General features: G+C 36.1%; 1 protein-coding gene across 4 annotated transcripts; it reads left to right on the forward strand.

Annotated features, from left to right (window-relative positions):
- The first annotated feature begins 1 nt into the window (after position 1).
- On the forward strand, positions 2-16,044 carry DUS4L (dihydrouridine synthase 4 like). 4 transcript variants are annotated; one of them, XM_045793460.2, is made up of 8 exons: positions 2-229; positions 599-690; positions 4,746-4,883; positions 9,038-9,159; positions 12,054-12,171; positions 13,220-13,342; positions 14,480-14,706; positions 15,426-16,044. In XM_045793460.2, the coding sequence occupies exons 3-8, from the start codon at positions 4,768-4,770 to the stop codon at positions 15,671-15,673; spliced, it is 954 nt and encodes a 317-aa protein (XP_045649416.1). In that variant the 5' UTR covers positions 2-229; positions 599-690; positions 4,746-4,767; the 3' UTR covers positions 15,674-16,044. The 4 variants fall into 4 exon arrangements, with proteins under 4 accessions (XP_045649416.1, XP_045649419.1, XP_045649418.1 ...); XM_045793463.2 differs by lacking the exon at positions 13,220-13,342; XM_045793462.2 differs by lacking the exon at positions 599-690.
- Positions 16,045-16,428: the final 384 nt, after the last annotated feature.

The raw sequence follows: 16,428 nt of genomic DNA on the forward strand, positions 1-16,428 counted from the left end.
GGTGGTGACGCACAATGCCGGCGCCGCCCGCTTCGCCCTGCACGCGGCCCGCGGCCCGTCTGGAGAATCAGCTAAGCGGCTGCACCTGGACGAATCCTGGTTGAGAGCACCGTGGGTCCCGGACCTGGCAAGCGCCCAAGGCCTGCCTCGCGGAAAAAGCCGAGGCCGCGGCGTTGGCGCGGTGCGCGGTGTCCTGTCGCGCTGGCGTCGTTCCCCGGTTGAAGAGAAGGTGGGCGCGGGAACCTGGCCTTGGCGCTTATTTCTGTGCAAGTATTTAATCTGAGAACAGGGGCCTCTCGGTGGAGGCTGGACAGGAGAGCGGAGGTTTCTGGGAGCTTCGCTTGCGCTCCACAAACACAGCTGGGGAAAGTTAGTAATTCCCCAGCCTTATATGTCACACGCCTTGGCTAACAGTCCTGGGTTAAAGGCTGGCGGGGAAAGCTTGGGAAGGAAAGTTGCCGGAAAGAATAGTAAAGGCAGAGTTAGGGAGAACCGAAGGTTGGTGAAGATGGAAGACTGAACCAGGAAAAGACAAGTGGACAGAGTCTCTGCCCTCCCTTGACCTTAAGCTTTTTCTGTCTCTTCCTCTCTTTTTCAGCCACGTGCTACGAGTGATGCCAAACTTTTTCCTATTACAAACTGATGGATTTTTCCATATCTCAACTAGCAGTATTGAAGCTGTCAAATCAAGTTAGTTCCCGTTATCTTCTCCACTAATACAAATGCATTATTCACTTAGATTTCTCCCAAGATGAATATTGATAATTTAACAGGTTAACCACTCTTGTTCAAGAAGGTTAAGCATTCCTACATTTAAAAAAAAATCTGTAATATAACGTCCCCTGTACACCGAGAACCAGTTTTTCCCGATGCCGGAGCTGCACAGTTCTCTCGATTTTGCTAACAGTATTTCAACAAGGTGCTATAATAATACTTTGTGCATTTGATACTCATAACCATTAAGGTAAGCATGTCTTTTGATACACTGCCTTATGCTTTCTCTTGACTTTGTCTCGGGTTTTCCCCTAGTGTTTTTGGTCTCAATCACGGCCTGAGAATTGTTCTGAATGAGTCACATGAATTGTTCAGGGCAGCGTGCTCAGACTGACATTAGATTTCATTATCCATAATACACAAACTTTTTACTAATTCTTTAAGGTTGATGAATAACTATCATCTTTGAAATATGGGTTCTTTTTCTTTTCTTGGCTTTTACATTGGAAGATTCTAGAAAAGTTGCATAATACGTGTTCATTTAGTGAAGAGATTTGAGCCCCAAATATACACACCAGCACCAGTTTACAAATTAGACTCAATTCTTATCTTGTCCCAAAGGAGCTCATAAGACAGAAACCCATGTAAACAAACAATTTACCAGGTGCTTTGCAGTTTATGGATTTGTTTATTAAGCTTAACTACACATTGAAATCACCTGGAGAGCTTTAAAAAAAAAAAAAAAACACCCCACTGATACCTGCATCCTCAGCCCAGAGATTCACATTTAATTGTTCTGGGATATGATTTGAGCATCCTGATTCTTAAAAGCTCCCCAGATTATTCTAATGTACAACCAAGATTGAAAACTACTGATTTATTCATTAAGCAAATACATATTGAGGGAGGCCTTTGTGCCATGTACTGAAATTACAAGAATGAATAAGAGTGAAATTGTTCTTGCTAAAGTTGCTGATGACCTAGTTGCTATTAGATGCTTTTTAGTCTTTTCCTTACTTAACTTTTCTGTGATGTTTAAGTTGCTTATCCCTGCCTTCCTGGATATTCTCCCCTCTTTTCAGTTTTTGAATATCACTCTTCAGGTTTATTCTTCTCAGCTCCAGAATTCATCTCTCAGTCTCATTTGCATTATTCTTTGTCTTTCATTTAAATGTTGGTGCTTCTAAGGATTCTTGCAAAATATGGCATCCTTAAGTGTTTTGTCCATGTTTTTAGTTTCAACTTATTACCTAAAGGATAAAGACTCTCAGTCTATATGTCTAGCTTTTTCCTGAGCACCATATCTATATAAGCAGTTGTGAGGCATCACCATCTGGAAATCCTATGAGCACCTCAAATTCAGTGTGCCCAAATATGAACTCATGTTTCCCTGCTAAAACTTATTCCTCCTCATTTTCTATCTCATTGATTAGAATTGCCATCCACCTAGCCTCTAAAGCCAAAGTATATACATCATCCTATATACCTCATACCATATACTTATATACTACATACATATATACTATATAAGTATACTATACTACGTACATATATACATATTATATGCTATATACATACACTATATACATACTATATACATCATCCTATATACCTCATACTATAAAACATGCACTGTTCTGAAATGATTTCCACCACCTAAATATCTTGCCAGTTTATTTCTAAATAGCTCCTGAGTGTGTTCTCTTTTCTTATTCCTAGCGACCCAGGTCAGACACTCATTATGCATTGGACTGGTTTACTACAATAGCCTCCTTTGATATTTTGCCAAAAGTTGTACCCCCTTCAGTGAAATCTTTCTAAATCAGAAATCTGATCATGTCATTTTCCTGCTAAAATGTTTCATTTACAAATATACGAGGAGAGAACATACAGCCTTTACAAAAATTGGCTATGTATGAAAGTATGTCATATGCACATATTTACATGTTGGGTGCATATGAAAAACCACCCATAAAGGTGGAAAAATGGTTAAGAACCAAGGCCCTACAGTTTAAAATCTAAAAATCACTAACGTGGAATATAAGGTCCATGATTATCTAGGCCTTCTTACTCCCTCTTCTGAATTGCTCAGATACCACGGGACTACTAATGAATGGTTCACTCTTAAGGTTTATTTCATCAAACATTTTCAAGCATCTATGGTTTTATATGTGTTGCTCCCTGTAACAGGACAGTTCCCCGTCTCCCGCATATGTCAGCTCAAGCTTTCCCTCCTCCACTGTTGATGACTTCCCTCATTTCTCTAGATAATTATTTCCACAACAGTTAAATTGTGTGTAAGTGTACGTAGTAGAACTACCATTTTGTGTACGTCTACCTCTAATAGATTTTTAAAGACACAAGAAAGGTATTTCCACCTGTATTCCCAACACGTAGCAGGACCTTAATATTTGTTCAATGATTAAATACACGTCCATGCCCTCAAAAACTCAAGAAGAAACAGACGTGTTATTATTAAACTTTATAAAGTAATTACAAGTGCACATGATAACAGGAGAGCCTAGGGTGTAGTGGGTAAGTAAGATCAACTCTTTGGAATTCAGAGAAGACTGTCAGAGTCATCAAAATGGGGGATTATAAGTACACAGAATAGGGCAATGAAGATTTGCTCAAGATTTAATTAAAGGTACTACTTGCTTGACACACTTGAATGAGATGGAGAAGTAGAGGACAAACCCCTGGTTTCTGACTTGAGTGTATAGAGGTGGCATAATCAGGATGCAAAAGGCAAGAGAGAAAAAAAGCCTTGACTCATGAAAGGAACTTTCTCTTGCTTATGTTTTACCTATGTATGTGGGCTTACATTGTTCTAATCATAAATTTTTACTTTGAAAAAAGGTAAGGGGCGCCTGGGTGGCTCAGTCAGTTAAACATCCAACTCTTGATTTCAGCTCAGGTCATGATCTCAGGGTCCTGAGATAGAGCCTGGCATCAAGTTCTGTGCTCAGCATGGAGTCTGACCATCCCTCTCCCTCTTCTCCTCCCCCTGTTCCTTCCCCCTCTCTCTCAAATAAATAAATAAATAAATAAATAAATAAATAAAACCTTTAAAAATAAATAAAAAAGAGGTGAAAGTCAGACCAAGCATTAGTCAGTAAAACTAGCTTATTTCAATTGTACATTATACCTAAAGAAGTTGAAATTATTGGTTTATATTTAGATTATAATAGTACTTTCTGGATTAGCTAAACAAAAAGTTGCATGTTGAGCAATTAGACCTTCCTAAAGTTTGCCCATATCTGTTGGTAAGTTATTAAAGCCAAACATTGGAATGTGGAAAGCAGCTAACACTATGAAATGACAGGATTTTAGATATAACAAATTTAAAAACACTTATGAACTGTAATCATTTGTACCTCTTTGGGTATAAAAGTGATAGTTTTTTTAAAAGTTTGTTTGCCTTCTGATTCAGATACAAAGAATAGAAATTGTGAATAAGAATAAGCATAAAATAGACCAGTAAATCTTTTGAAATGCTGATTACTTAGAGTTGTTCAATTAATCCCATTTAGCTTTCCTGCATATAAAAGGGTATTTCAAAGTGCCAGACATACACAGTCTTATATATGAAATTACTCGAATCAAATTTTCTGGTTTATCAGTACCAAACAAAGTAACATGAAAATTTTAAACGTAACATGAGAAACCATGGTATTCTAAGGAAAAAAATATTTGTAGTTTTCCACATTTTGAGCATTTATTAATTTGAGCAGGAAATGTTACTTTAGTGAGTTAAGTATAGAATTTGAAACTGTTAGTGTTTGACACGAACAAGCATAATTTTACCGAATATATAAACGTGATGATTTCACAGTGTACTAAAAACTGTCAGTGACTTATAGAGACAGGATTCTGTAGTATCCTATTTGATTCTGTGAAAAGAAGCTAAAAAGATTCTTGAGCCCACAAGCCTGACAAATATATATATATTCATAAGAACTGAAATTGTTAGAATGATGGGAATTCATCTAATGAAAGTAATTTTTCTCAATGCAAACTGTCTTTGTCAGATTTGAAACAAATTCTGTATTCATGAAGAGTGACTGCATACGAACCACAATATGTCAAGAAAGAAAAAAAGATCCAATAGAAATGCTTCATTCTGGGCAGCTGGTAAAGGTCTGTGCCCCAATGGTTCGATATTCAAAGTAAGTATTAGTAAATGGTTAATGAGCTAAGACGCGATTTCTTTTTTATGCTCTGACGACCGTACGGGATCATCAGACACCTAGCTTTGGGATCATGATCTAGGCTTGTGTGCTGGTGTTACTGTTTGTCTGCATCCCCTTCAAACTTCACTTTTTATATCTATAGAAAAAGATACTGGTCATAACCCCCACCTATAAAGATACAGAGGATATTAAATAAAAGATACTAAGTAAATGTAAACATTCATGCACAGGTTTTTGTTTGACTGTAAGTCTTCATGTGTCTGGGACAGTTCCCTGGGACTGTAATTGCTACGTCATGTGGTAACTATATGTTTAGTTTTTTAAGAAACTGTCAAATTTTCCGGAGTGCCTGTACTCTTTCACACCTCCACCAATAGAGTATGAGGGATCTAGTTTCTCCTCATCCTCACCAACTTTTGATAATATGTTTTTTATTTTAGCCATCTGATAGGTGTGTAGTGATACCTCATTATGATTTTAATATCCATTTCCTTTATAGCTAGCGAAGTTGAAAATGTTTTCATGTATTTATTTGCCACTTGTATATTGTTGAAGAAATGTTTATGTCTCTTGCCAGTATTCTAATTAGATTACTTTTTTACTGTTGAGTTGGTTTTTTAAAATTTTTCAGTTGTGGTAAAGTACAGCTCAGGCATTTTAAGCATTTGTCAGTGTACCGTTCAGTCGTATTAAATGCTTTCACATTGCTATACATCTAATCTCTAAAACTTTTTGTTTTACAAAACTGGGACTCTACACCTATTAAACAATAGCTCCCCATTCTGCTAACCCTGCACCCCCTGACAGTCATCATTCTACTCTCTCATTCTTTGAACTTGACTACTCTAGGTACCTCATGTAAGTGGAATTACATAATGGTTGTTTTTTTTTGAGACCGGCTCATTTCACTTAGCATAATATCCTCAAGGTTCATCCATGTCATAGCATGTATCAGAATTTCCTTCTTTTTTAAAGGCTGAATGATATTCCATTTGTATATATGTACTACATTTTGTTTATTCATTTATGGACACTTGGGTTGCTTCCATCTTTTGGCTATTGCAAATAATACTGCTGTGAACATGGATGTATAAATATGTCTTTCAATGCTTTTGGATATATGCCCAGAAGTGAGTGCTGGATCATATGGCAATTCTGTTTTTAGTTTTTTGAGGAACCGCCATATTGTTTTCCATTTTTTCATTCCCACCAGCAGTGTACAAGAGTTCCAGTTCCTCACCGTCCTCACCGATACTTAGCATATTGTTATTTGCTTTTACTAATCCTAATTAGCATCCTAATGATGTAAAGTGGCATCTCATTGTGGTTTTGTAGGTCCCTAATGATGCTTAGCATCTTTTCATGTGCTTATTGGCTATGTGTGTATCTTTGAAGAAATGTCAACTGAAGCCCTTTGCCCATTTTTTAATCAGTTTTTTTTGTTGAGTATTTCTTTACTACTGAGTTCTGAGAGTTCTCTATATATTCTGGATACTATTCCTTTGTCAGATATGTGATTTGCAAATATGTTCTCTCAGAATGTTGCGTATCTTTTCATCCTCTTAACAGGGTCTTTTGCAGAGCAAAAGCTTTTTATTTAATGATGAAATCTAATTTATCAGTATTTGTAAATTGTGCTTTTGATGTCAAATGTACGAGAACTTTGTGTAGCTCTTAATCCTAAAGTTTTTCTCCTTTCTTGATTTTTTGTTTTACATTTAAGTCCATAGTTAATTTTTGTATTAATGTGAGGCTTAGGTTGAAGGGGTTTTTTTGGGTTTGTGTTGTTTTGCCTGTGGATGTCTAATTACTACAGTACATTTGCTGCAAGGCTGTCTTTCCAGTATTGAATTTCTTTTGCATCCTTATCAAAAATCATTTGGGCATGTTTGTGTGGCTCTTTTACCTGCATTCCCTATTCTGCTCTATTGATCTATGTGTCCGTCTCCCCACTAGTACTACACAATCTTGATTACTGTAGCTATAGAATAAGTCTTTAAATTGGGTAGACTAATTCTTCTCACTTTATTTTTCTTTCTCAATATTGTTTTAGCTAATCTAGTTCCTTTGCCTTTCTCAATAATTTTGATATGATCTTGTCTTTTTTACAAAATATCTTGCTGGAATTTTCAGAAGAATTGTGCTAAATATGTATATCAAGTTGAGGAGAATTGAATTCCTTTCTGCACTGAGTCTCCCAACTCATGAACATAGTTATCTTTCCCATTTGTTTAGATCTTTGATTTTTTCATCATTGTTTTGTGTGATTTTCTGCACATTAAGTGCTATACATGTTTTGTAAGACACCTGATTATTTTTCTCTTTTTTTTTGTAGCAATTGTAAATAGTTTTATACTATTAATTTCAGTGTTCGTGTATTCACTGTTGGTATATAGAAATAAATTGATTTTTTATGTTGATTTTGTATCCTGTAATCTTACTGAACTTCCTTATTGGAGGGTTTTTAAAATAAATTCCTTGGGATTATTTATGTAGACAATCATCTCATCTACATATAGGGACAGTTTTATTTTTTCCTTTCCGTCATATGCCTTTTATTTCTTTTTTATACACTGACTAGAAGTTCCAGCATTGTGTTAAATAAGAATGACGAGAACGAGCATTTTTGCCTTGTTCTTGATCTAGGAGGAATATGTTCTTTTTTTTACCTGTGTGTTAGGTGTAGGAGTTTTTTGTGGATACTCTTTATCAAGTGGAGAAAGTTCCTCCCTATTCCTGTTTTCTTGAGGGTTTTTTTTTTTTTATCATGAATGAACATTATCTTGTCAAATGCTTTTTCTGCATTGATTGATACAATTAAGTGATTTTTCTTTTAGCCTTTTAATAGAGTGGATTATATTGATTGATTCTGAATATAGAACCTTCCATTTTAACTTTTTTTCTTCTGTCCCTCTAGCAGGCGAGGAATGAGAAAGCACTACCTCATTAATATGAGGTGGAGGTAGAAGTCCAGGTTTCCTGTTTGGTCTCCTTTGACACTCTGGGGGCAGGGGGCTCCTCATTACTGCTGAGCTGGGGATAAGCCATGGAGGGGTTGACCTGGTACCTGCTGGGCTCTACTAAAAGTCCTGGCCTTTCACTAAGCATCCCCTGATACTGCTTAACAGTGGGAAGGGAGAAAGTATTAAAGTTACTGGCCAGCAAGTATTAAAGTCCCAGCTCCCTACCTGGCCTTCTCTGACACCACTATGAAGAGAGATTAGAGAACTTTTTTTTTGGCCTTGGAAAGGTAGAAGTCTAAGCTCCCTGCTCAACCTTAGCTTCTGAAGGTTGGGCCACAGTTTTGTCTCTGGTGTTTGGCTGGAGTAGAGCCACTATTTAAAATTGTTCTGTCTTGCTAGGCTTCCCCTTTCCTAGTCCTTTGGTCAGAGAGAGCTGACTTGTGTTGGGGCTCTTTTTGTCTGCACTCATTGGTATTTCCGGGTTGCCAGCTTCTTCAGGTCCAAATCTGGGATATTTGAGGCTAAAAGGAAACCCAGGGAACTCAGGTCCCTGGTGACTAGCCTTTCTGCTCTCTTCTCTCCACCTTTCAGAGTTTTCTTATGTTTGTTTTATATATAATATATTGAGCAGTGTTAAAGAAAACAAAATTCAACTGAGTAAACGTGAAGGTCTTACTGGCTTTATTAAGCAATTCATGAATCGCATAGCATCCCACCTGGCAAGTAGAAAGATGCACCATGGAGTTGTACAAAATGGGAGGTTTTTACAGAAAGGAGGGTGGAACAAGAAGTTATTAGCAAAAGTGGAGGATTGGTTCAGCCCCGGATATCTTTTGGTGGGAATGGCAACAACAGGGACTTTTTATCCTGCAGATTACTTTACTATTGCTGTTCAAGAAATTTCAGATTGACCTTTTAAAGGTCATGTTCCTGGGATAGGTTGAAACTGTAATTAAGTCTTGGTTTGTGGTCACGGAGGGGCAAATGACTCCAATTTGGGCTTGTTTTTTTCTTTTCTAACAGCCAGAATAGGGAAAAGTACATCTACTCTAGCCTCTCAAAGGTAGAACGTTCCTCTAGTAAATACTTAATAAATAAATTAAATTTGGAAGTACTTTTGATTGTGGTGTTTTTTAAATGCCTAATTAAAGTTTTATATGCTTGCAGGTTGGCTTTTAGAACATTAGTAAGAAAGTACAGTTGTGATCTGTGCTATACACCAATGATAGTTGCTGCTGATTTTGTCAGATCTATAAAAGCTCGAGACAGTGAATTTACTACAAACCAAGGTATGTGAAACCCAGAGTTTGCTGATTTTGTAAAACTTAAAAAAAAAAAAAAATTCTTGTCTAATCAGGAACAACACAGTTCAGAGATTTAATTTTTAAATCTTTTAGTTTTTTATGTTTTTAATAAGTTTTTAAGTATGTTCTTATTCAGTGCTTTGTAAACTATGGATGATATATCTAAGCATGAGGTCAGCCTTCCTTAGGGCCCCATCCTGTCATATGAGCTATTAAGTTCCTATCTCACTGCCTCCAGTCTTGCCCCATTCCAAACCATCCCACAAATAGCCCAAAGGAACCTTTGTAAAATGTAAATTTGATCACATCTCTTCCCTGTTTAAAATCCATCTTGGACTGCTCATGGCCTAAAGCAGTGGTTCTCAAAGGGTGAAACCCCAGACCAGGAGCATCAGCATCATCTGGAAGCTTGTTCAAAATGGAATGTTCCCAGCTCTGCCCCAGGCCCACTGAATCAGAAACTCTGGGTATGTTGTCCAGCAATCTGTTTTAAAAAAGCCCTCCGGGTGATTCTGGGCTTGCTAAAGATTGAGAACCAGTGACCTAAAGAGTAAAATTCCAGTACCTGTCAGGGTACTTGGCTGGCTCAGTCAGTAAAGCATGTGACACTTGACCTCAGGGTGGTGAGTTCGAGCCCCAGGTTAGGTGAAGAGATTACTTAAAAAAAAATTCCAATACCTGTGAATAATCTATAATGTTCCTCATGATCCAGCCTCTGAGTATATCTTTTGCAGCTTTGTCTTCTGTTAGTTTCTCTCCACAGCTCACCAACTTTATTCTTTTTTTTTTTTAAGATTTATTTATTTATTTTGAAAGAGAGAGAGAAAGTGCATGTGCACATGCTAGCGGGGGAAGGGGCAGAGAGAAAGAATCTTCCAAGCAGACTCCCCACTGAGCACAGAGCCTGTAACGGGGCTCCATCCCATGACCCATGAGATGACCTGAGTGGAAACCAAGAGTCAGAGGCCTAACCAACTGAGCTACCCACCCTCCACCAACTTTATTCTTTAATAATACTAACTTACTTAAGTCCCTGAAAATGCCCCATCCTCTCATCCTTCTCAACCTAGAATATCCTTTCCTCAGCTATGCCTGTCCCCCAGATCCATATCTCTCTGGCAAACGACACTGCATGCTTCTTAATCCAGCTCTCAGAGTTTGGGGCCAGGGAGTTTACCTGATCACCCTCCACTGTTGTCCTCTCTCATGGGCTTTTTGTTGGACTTAATCCTACTGTATTATAATATCCTCTTTGTATGCCTGTCTCTCATTCACTAGACTATGGGCTCCTTGAAGTCTGGAATTACCTAGTATTGCTTTGTATCCTTAGCTTCTAGCCCTTTGTTGAAAATATATTAGACCAATAAATGGTTATTAAATTGAAACTCTGTAACTCTTTGAGTTATAAAGGGAAAAACATCCTATATCCTCAGGGAAAAGCAAATTCTCCTGTCCCATGTTAGTCCTATAAAGCAATGGATTGCCATAGAAATTCTGAATCAAAGAAAGAAAGAAAAGAAAAGAAAAGAAAAGAAAGAAAGAAAGAAAGAAGAAGAAAGAAAAGAAAGAAAATAAAAATAAAAAAGAAATCCTGAATCAGTAAAACTGGGATGATGCATTTTGGCAAACACCTAGTGAATCTCATACAGGTAGTCCTCAAAAGAACTTTAGAAAAATTAAAATACATCTCTCCAGAGTTTATAACACTAACCCAAAGAAAGATGGGAAATTTATGTCCTTAAAACCTAGGAAGTATCTGACACATTTGCTATATTAAAACGTAGACTTTTATATAAGAAAGGAGCACACATGTACTCAAGACAAACCAAAACCTGGAAAAAATGTAATATTTACGATAGAGCGGCACCTGGATGGCTAAGTTGGTTAAGCATCTGACTTGGGCTCAGGTCATGATCTCAGGGTTCTGGGATCGAGCCTCACATCAGGCTCCACACCCAGTGGGGAGTCTGCTTGTCCTTCTGCCCCTCCCCCTGCTCATTCTGTCTCTCTCTCTCTCTCTCAAATAAAATCTTTAAAATATGTATACACACACACACACACATTTACGATACCAGAGCTAATTTGTTTTATAGATAAAACTTTTAAAAATAATAAAGAACAATTAAAAGAAGAATGACACATAGAAAAATCGGCAAAGAATATGGAGAGAGAACCCACAAATAAAAATACGCTGTTGGATATACAACGTAGAATAAGTTGTGAGGAAACAAGAACTGCCGTCCGTATTATTGTGTATCTGTATTGGTAAACTCTTCTGAAAGAAAACTTTGTGAAGTCTATCAAAATGTTAAATGCCTATCTAGCAGTTACATTCCTGGGAATTTATCCTATGAATATACTCAGAGTAGCATATGTGTAATAGTATTCTCGTCACAGCATTGTTTGCAAAAGCCACAAATGAAAAACAGTCTAGAAGTACACTGTATAGTCCATCCATACAGAAGAATACGCTACTAAAAAGAAGAAAATAGGTCTGAGTACAGCTCCCAGATATATCAAGGGGGAAAAAAAGCAATAGGCATAGAAATGTATGTAGGATGTTCACATTTGTTTAAATTTTACAGGTATACATAAATTGTTCTGGAATACAATAAACTAATTTTCATCTTTGGAAATGGGATCTGTTTGTCAAGAGTGTTGTAATGTTCATTTTATCAAATTTTATACTGTTTGAATTTGTACTAAATGTAAATTACTTTTAATTTAAAATATTTGAAGTTAGTTTAATGCTATACTGTTTGAACAGATACTTCTTAGGCTGAAAGTAGTTATCATTATCCCAGACAAACATGAAGAGTTCAGTGTATTGTGTGTGTGTGTTTCTGTGAATTTTAATGTTGAGCTATTCGTTTTATCAGGTGATTGCCCATTGATTGTTCAGTTTGCTGCTAATGATGCAAGACTTTTATCTGATGCTGCTCGTATTGTCTGTCCTTATGCGAATGGAATAGACATTAACTGTGGTTGCCCTCAGAGGTAAAGCTTAAAGAAGTTGAAAGAATTTTCCAAAAAATTAGAAAAAAAACTATGTGAACATGGTAAACTATTTCTCCAGTTTTCCAAGAATCAAAAAATAAAGAAAATAGAGTTAAAGCAGTTAGGCTCCGAATAAGAAACAAGAAAAAAATAAAGAAAGATTATTTAGGAACAGATATGCAAAGGTATTTTCTGATGGCTAAACAAGGTATAGATAAGTGTTTTGTCTTACTTCACCACTAGAATTTTTATGTGTGGATCTGCCTTGAACCTGATCTAAGTAGTTAGTGAAGACTGAAACATTTATAGCAGTCCCTAAAGTGAATTTTTGCTGCTATGTCAGACAAGAAACTATGATTCTATGATTTGAGAAATCTCCACTTGTTTTCTCCTAATTAATTTTCTCTATAAGAATACCTTCTTATAATTACTTTTCTTTCTATACCACAGTTATTTGGTTGAGTCTAAGTAACTGGGTATTGATAAGATGCTTAATTTGACATTAATATCCCTACCTTCCTAGCACCGTCTTAGATTATCTGTCAATAATATAAAATGTGTCCAAAGAATAAAATCAAGATTTTAAGTACATCATAATCCAAACCAGATTAGACATATTTGTATACTCATTAGGAGAGTTAAATAAGCTGTTTAGTGGTGTTGGAATGCTGTAAGCCAAAAATATCTTTCTACTATTAAGATTAATAAAATATCTTGTTATGTACAATAAACATCAAATTTGGAATTTTAAAAATCTGGAGTAATTGAAATTAATTACAAATACCTAAATCTGTTTTGGTTGAATGAATTTTAATTTAATTTTCTCGCTTGCCAACGAAAACCATTTCTCCTAAGTACTTTTTGATCTGGGAACATGTTTTCCTTTATCTCCTATTGATCCACTTTAAAATGTTGGATCTGTGAATTATAAAAATCTGATTCCATTCCAGGTCACTAAGATAGAGAAATAATTTAGTTACGGTGCTTTTAAAATTGAATCTCCTCGTCCATCTATTTACAATTCATTTGTTGTGTCTGCTTTATAAAGGTGGGCAATGGCAGAAGGTTATGGAGCTTGCTTAATAAACAAGCCAGAGCTTGTTCGAGATATGGTGAAACAAGTAAGAAATCAAGTGGAAAATCCCAGATTTTCAGTATCTATTAAAATAAGGTAAAGACAATATTTTAATGTACTGACAAGATAGTACATTACTTAGGAAATAAAAAAATACTCTTTTTGTCTAAGAGTGTGGAGGTATCCATCCTTAATAAATTGGTAGTGTATGGAAATGTTGAAACAAGACATTTAGTAAATGAGTATGTACCATAATTTTTATTTATAAAAAATAACAGAACAACTTCCATTTTTGTATTTTTTATCAGAAATTAAAACATCTCTTTATTATTAAAAACTTCCCTGCAAAAGAAATGCTCTGTTTTTTTCCATGTACTGCTTAATTAATGCTGAGAGGGTTGCCTGGGTGGCTCACTGGGTTAAGCATCCAACTCTTGAGCTCAGCTGAGGTCTTGATCTCAGAGTCGTGAGTTCAAGTCCTGCATGGGGCTCACACTGAGCCTAGAGTCTACTTTAAAAAAAAAATGATGATGATGATACTGAGAAACATTCCTGGTACCAAGAGTAGAAAATAGTAATAATATTTGCACTAAAATTTCACAATGAAAAGAAAATAAACCAGGAATAAGTTTTTGGGTGACAGGTTAAAAACATATTTCATGATAATGTATTATATTCTCCCACTCATGGATCGGGGCATACACAACAGATATTAGGATACTGTCTTTCCATTCTTCAATGACACTACTTGGGTGACTTTTTCAGTTATCAAAGCCAAAAGGGTGAAGCACTAGGTAAGGTAAAATTTGTCATCCTATTGTTGCCAATAGTGAAATAGCTAAATTTGAAGTCTTAAATGGGAACTGATCTCTGAACAAAACCTTTTTTTTTTTTTTTAAGATTTTATTTATTTATTTGACAGAGGGGCAGTGAGAGAGGGAACACAAGTAGGGGGAGTGCAAGAGAGAGAAGCAAGCTTACCGCTGAGCAGGGAGCCCGACTCGGGGCTTGATCCCAGAACGCTGGGATCATGACCCTAGCTGAAGGCAGATGCCCAACGACCAAGCCACCCAGGCGCCCCTGAACAAAACCTTTCCAATAGTGGCATGTGGTGATAATATAGCAAAGCTAACTGAATAATGTATCAGATGAAATACTATTTTATTTAGCTTATTAATTTTAGCATTAAGTTTTGTATGCTATAAGTTGACTGATGTAATTTTGAAATTGCAGGATCCATGATGACCTTACAAGAACTGTAGATCTTTGTCGAAAGGCTGAGGCAACAGGAGTTTCTTGGATTACAGTCCATGGAAGAACTGTTGAAGAAAGACATCAGCCAGTTCACTATGAGGCCATTAAAATAATCAAGGAAAACCTGTCTATACCTGTAATTGCTAATGGAGACATCAGAAACTTAAAAGAAGCAGAAAATGTGTGGCATATTACTGGGACAGATGGTAAGAGATAAGTACTTGAGGTTTTTTTTACTTTTAATTAGCAAAAAAACGTGGGGGTAAGAGAGTAATGTTAATGCGATTTTTCATTATGTGTCTTTAAAATGGAGCCATATTTTCCTGTTACACTGATTTAAGCTAAACAGTTTATTACAGTTGTATTAGCTCTTCTACTTAGGGGCAGTGGATTGTTTTAATTGGGGGTAAATTAAGTCAGTTACTTTTCTGCCACCATCATATCCAGTGAGTGACCAGTGAGAAAGCTATTAGTAAAATAGCCTTTTAGTAAAATAGAAATGAGAATTAGTGAACACAGAGTGGTCATAGGAGCCAAAGGAACTACATAGTGCTATCAGCTTTATTACTCCTTTAAATTATTGGTACACCAAGGCCTGTGATAAGTAATGCTAGATGGGAGAATGCAGATAAACTTAAGCAAACCCAATTTATGACAATCTGTATTAACCCTAAAAAAATCCCTAGAGACTAATTGTTTAATGTGGAAGTCTTAAAAAATTTTTTTCAATTCTTATAAGTACATTTAAACATTATTGGTTTACAAACATATCAAATTGTTTTGTAATTGAGTTAGACTAATATGTGGTTATTGTGAAACCTTGTAATACTTTACTTTTCAGTATTCTCCGTTTGTTTCATAAAGTTTGACCTCATCACGCTGAGTTCTTAATGCGTGGACAAATGTGATATGCTTTGATTTATAGGTGTGATGGTTGCAAGAGGACTCTTAGCAAACCCGGCCATGTTTGCTGGATATGAGGAAACCCCACTGAAATGCATCTGGGACTGGGTTGACATTGCCCTTGAACTTGGAACTCCGTATATGTGTTTCCATCAACATTTAATGTACATGATGGAAAAGATCACTTCAAGGCAGGAAAAAAGAGTATTTAATGCTTTGTCAAGCACATCAGCAGTCTTAGATTACCTTACAGACCACTATGGGATTTGACTGGACTTCCTAAATTATTTTAATATTTACTTCGCTTTGAATCTACAGTGAAACCACCCAAGGTCATATTTTGGTTTCTACTGTAAGTCATTGTCTCTCACATATTAGCATAAAAACAATACCCTGAGAACATTTTAAAAAGTTAGTGCTAGACCCCATCCTCAGAGATTCTGATTCAGATCTCTGTGGTGGAAACAATTTTAGTTTTAAAGAAGACGCCAGGAAGGTCAAACATCCTGGTCATCCTGCCATTGACAAATATTGCTCTGAATCCTATTATGGATTAAAAAAAAACCCAAAACCTCAGAATTTTTTTCCTAAAGGAATTGTGTTTTTAACATTTTTAAATAAAGAAAACTTTAATACTAAAAGTATGAGTCCTATAGTATTTATAAGTTAACATGAAGCACGTTTGAGTGAAAATAAGTGCAAAGTGACAGAATGAATGCCAATTCTATATAAAATGAAAAGGAACAAGAAATTCTGTATAGAATTACTTTCGGGGCTTATATTAAAAATTCACATTGGAAAATCAAATTGGTACTTCTTAATTCATGAATGACACCTCAAGGTATTTGTTTTAAATTGTATGTAACTGAGTTTAATTATGTGTGATGTTTTCAATAATTTAAAACTAAGATCCATGAAACTCTTTAAATGACATTAACTTTGTTACATTTTACGTCTTCTAGATCCTAGAAGATTGAGAGGTTGGTGAATACACCTGTACCTAAAATGATGAAGTTAGTTTTAGT

This window comes from Ursus americanus, chromosome 3 (genome assembly GCF_024610735.1).
Source record: "Ursus americanus isolate L20-20 chromosome 3, mUrsAme1.1.p, whole genome shotgun sequence".
NCBI classification, from domain to species: domain Eukaryota; kingdom Metazoa; phylum Chordata; class Mammalia; order Carnivora; family Ursidae; genus Ursus; species Ursus americanus.

What these genes read in the sequence shown, in the direction of transcription:
- DUS4L (XM_045793460.2), top strand. Translation starts at nt 4,768, where the DNA reads ATGAAGAGTGACTGCATACGAACCACAATATGTCAAGAAAGAAAAAAA. An exon ending in TCAGTATCTATTAAAATAAG is followed by an intron (nt 13,343 to 14,479) that starts GTAAAGACAATA and finishes TTGAAATTGCAG; the next exon opens with GATCCATGATGACCTTACAA. An exon ending in GCATATTACTGGGACAGATG is followed by an intron (nt 14,707 to 15,425) that starts GTAAGAGATAAG and finishes TTTGATTTATAG; the next exon opens with GTGTGATGGTTGCAAGAGGA.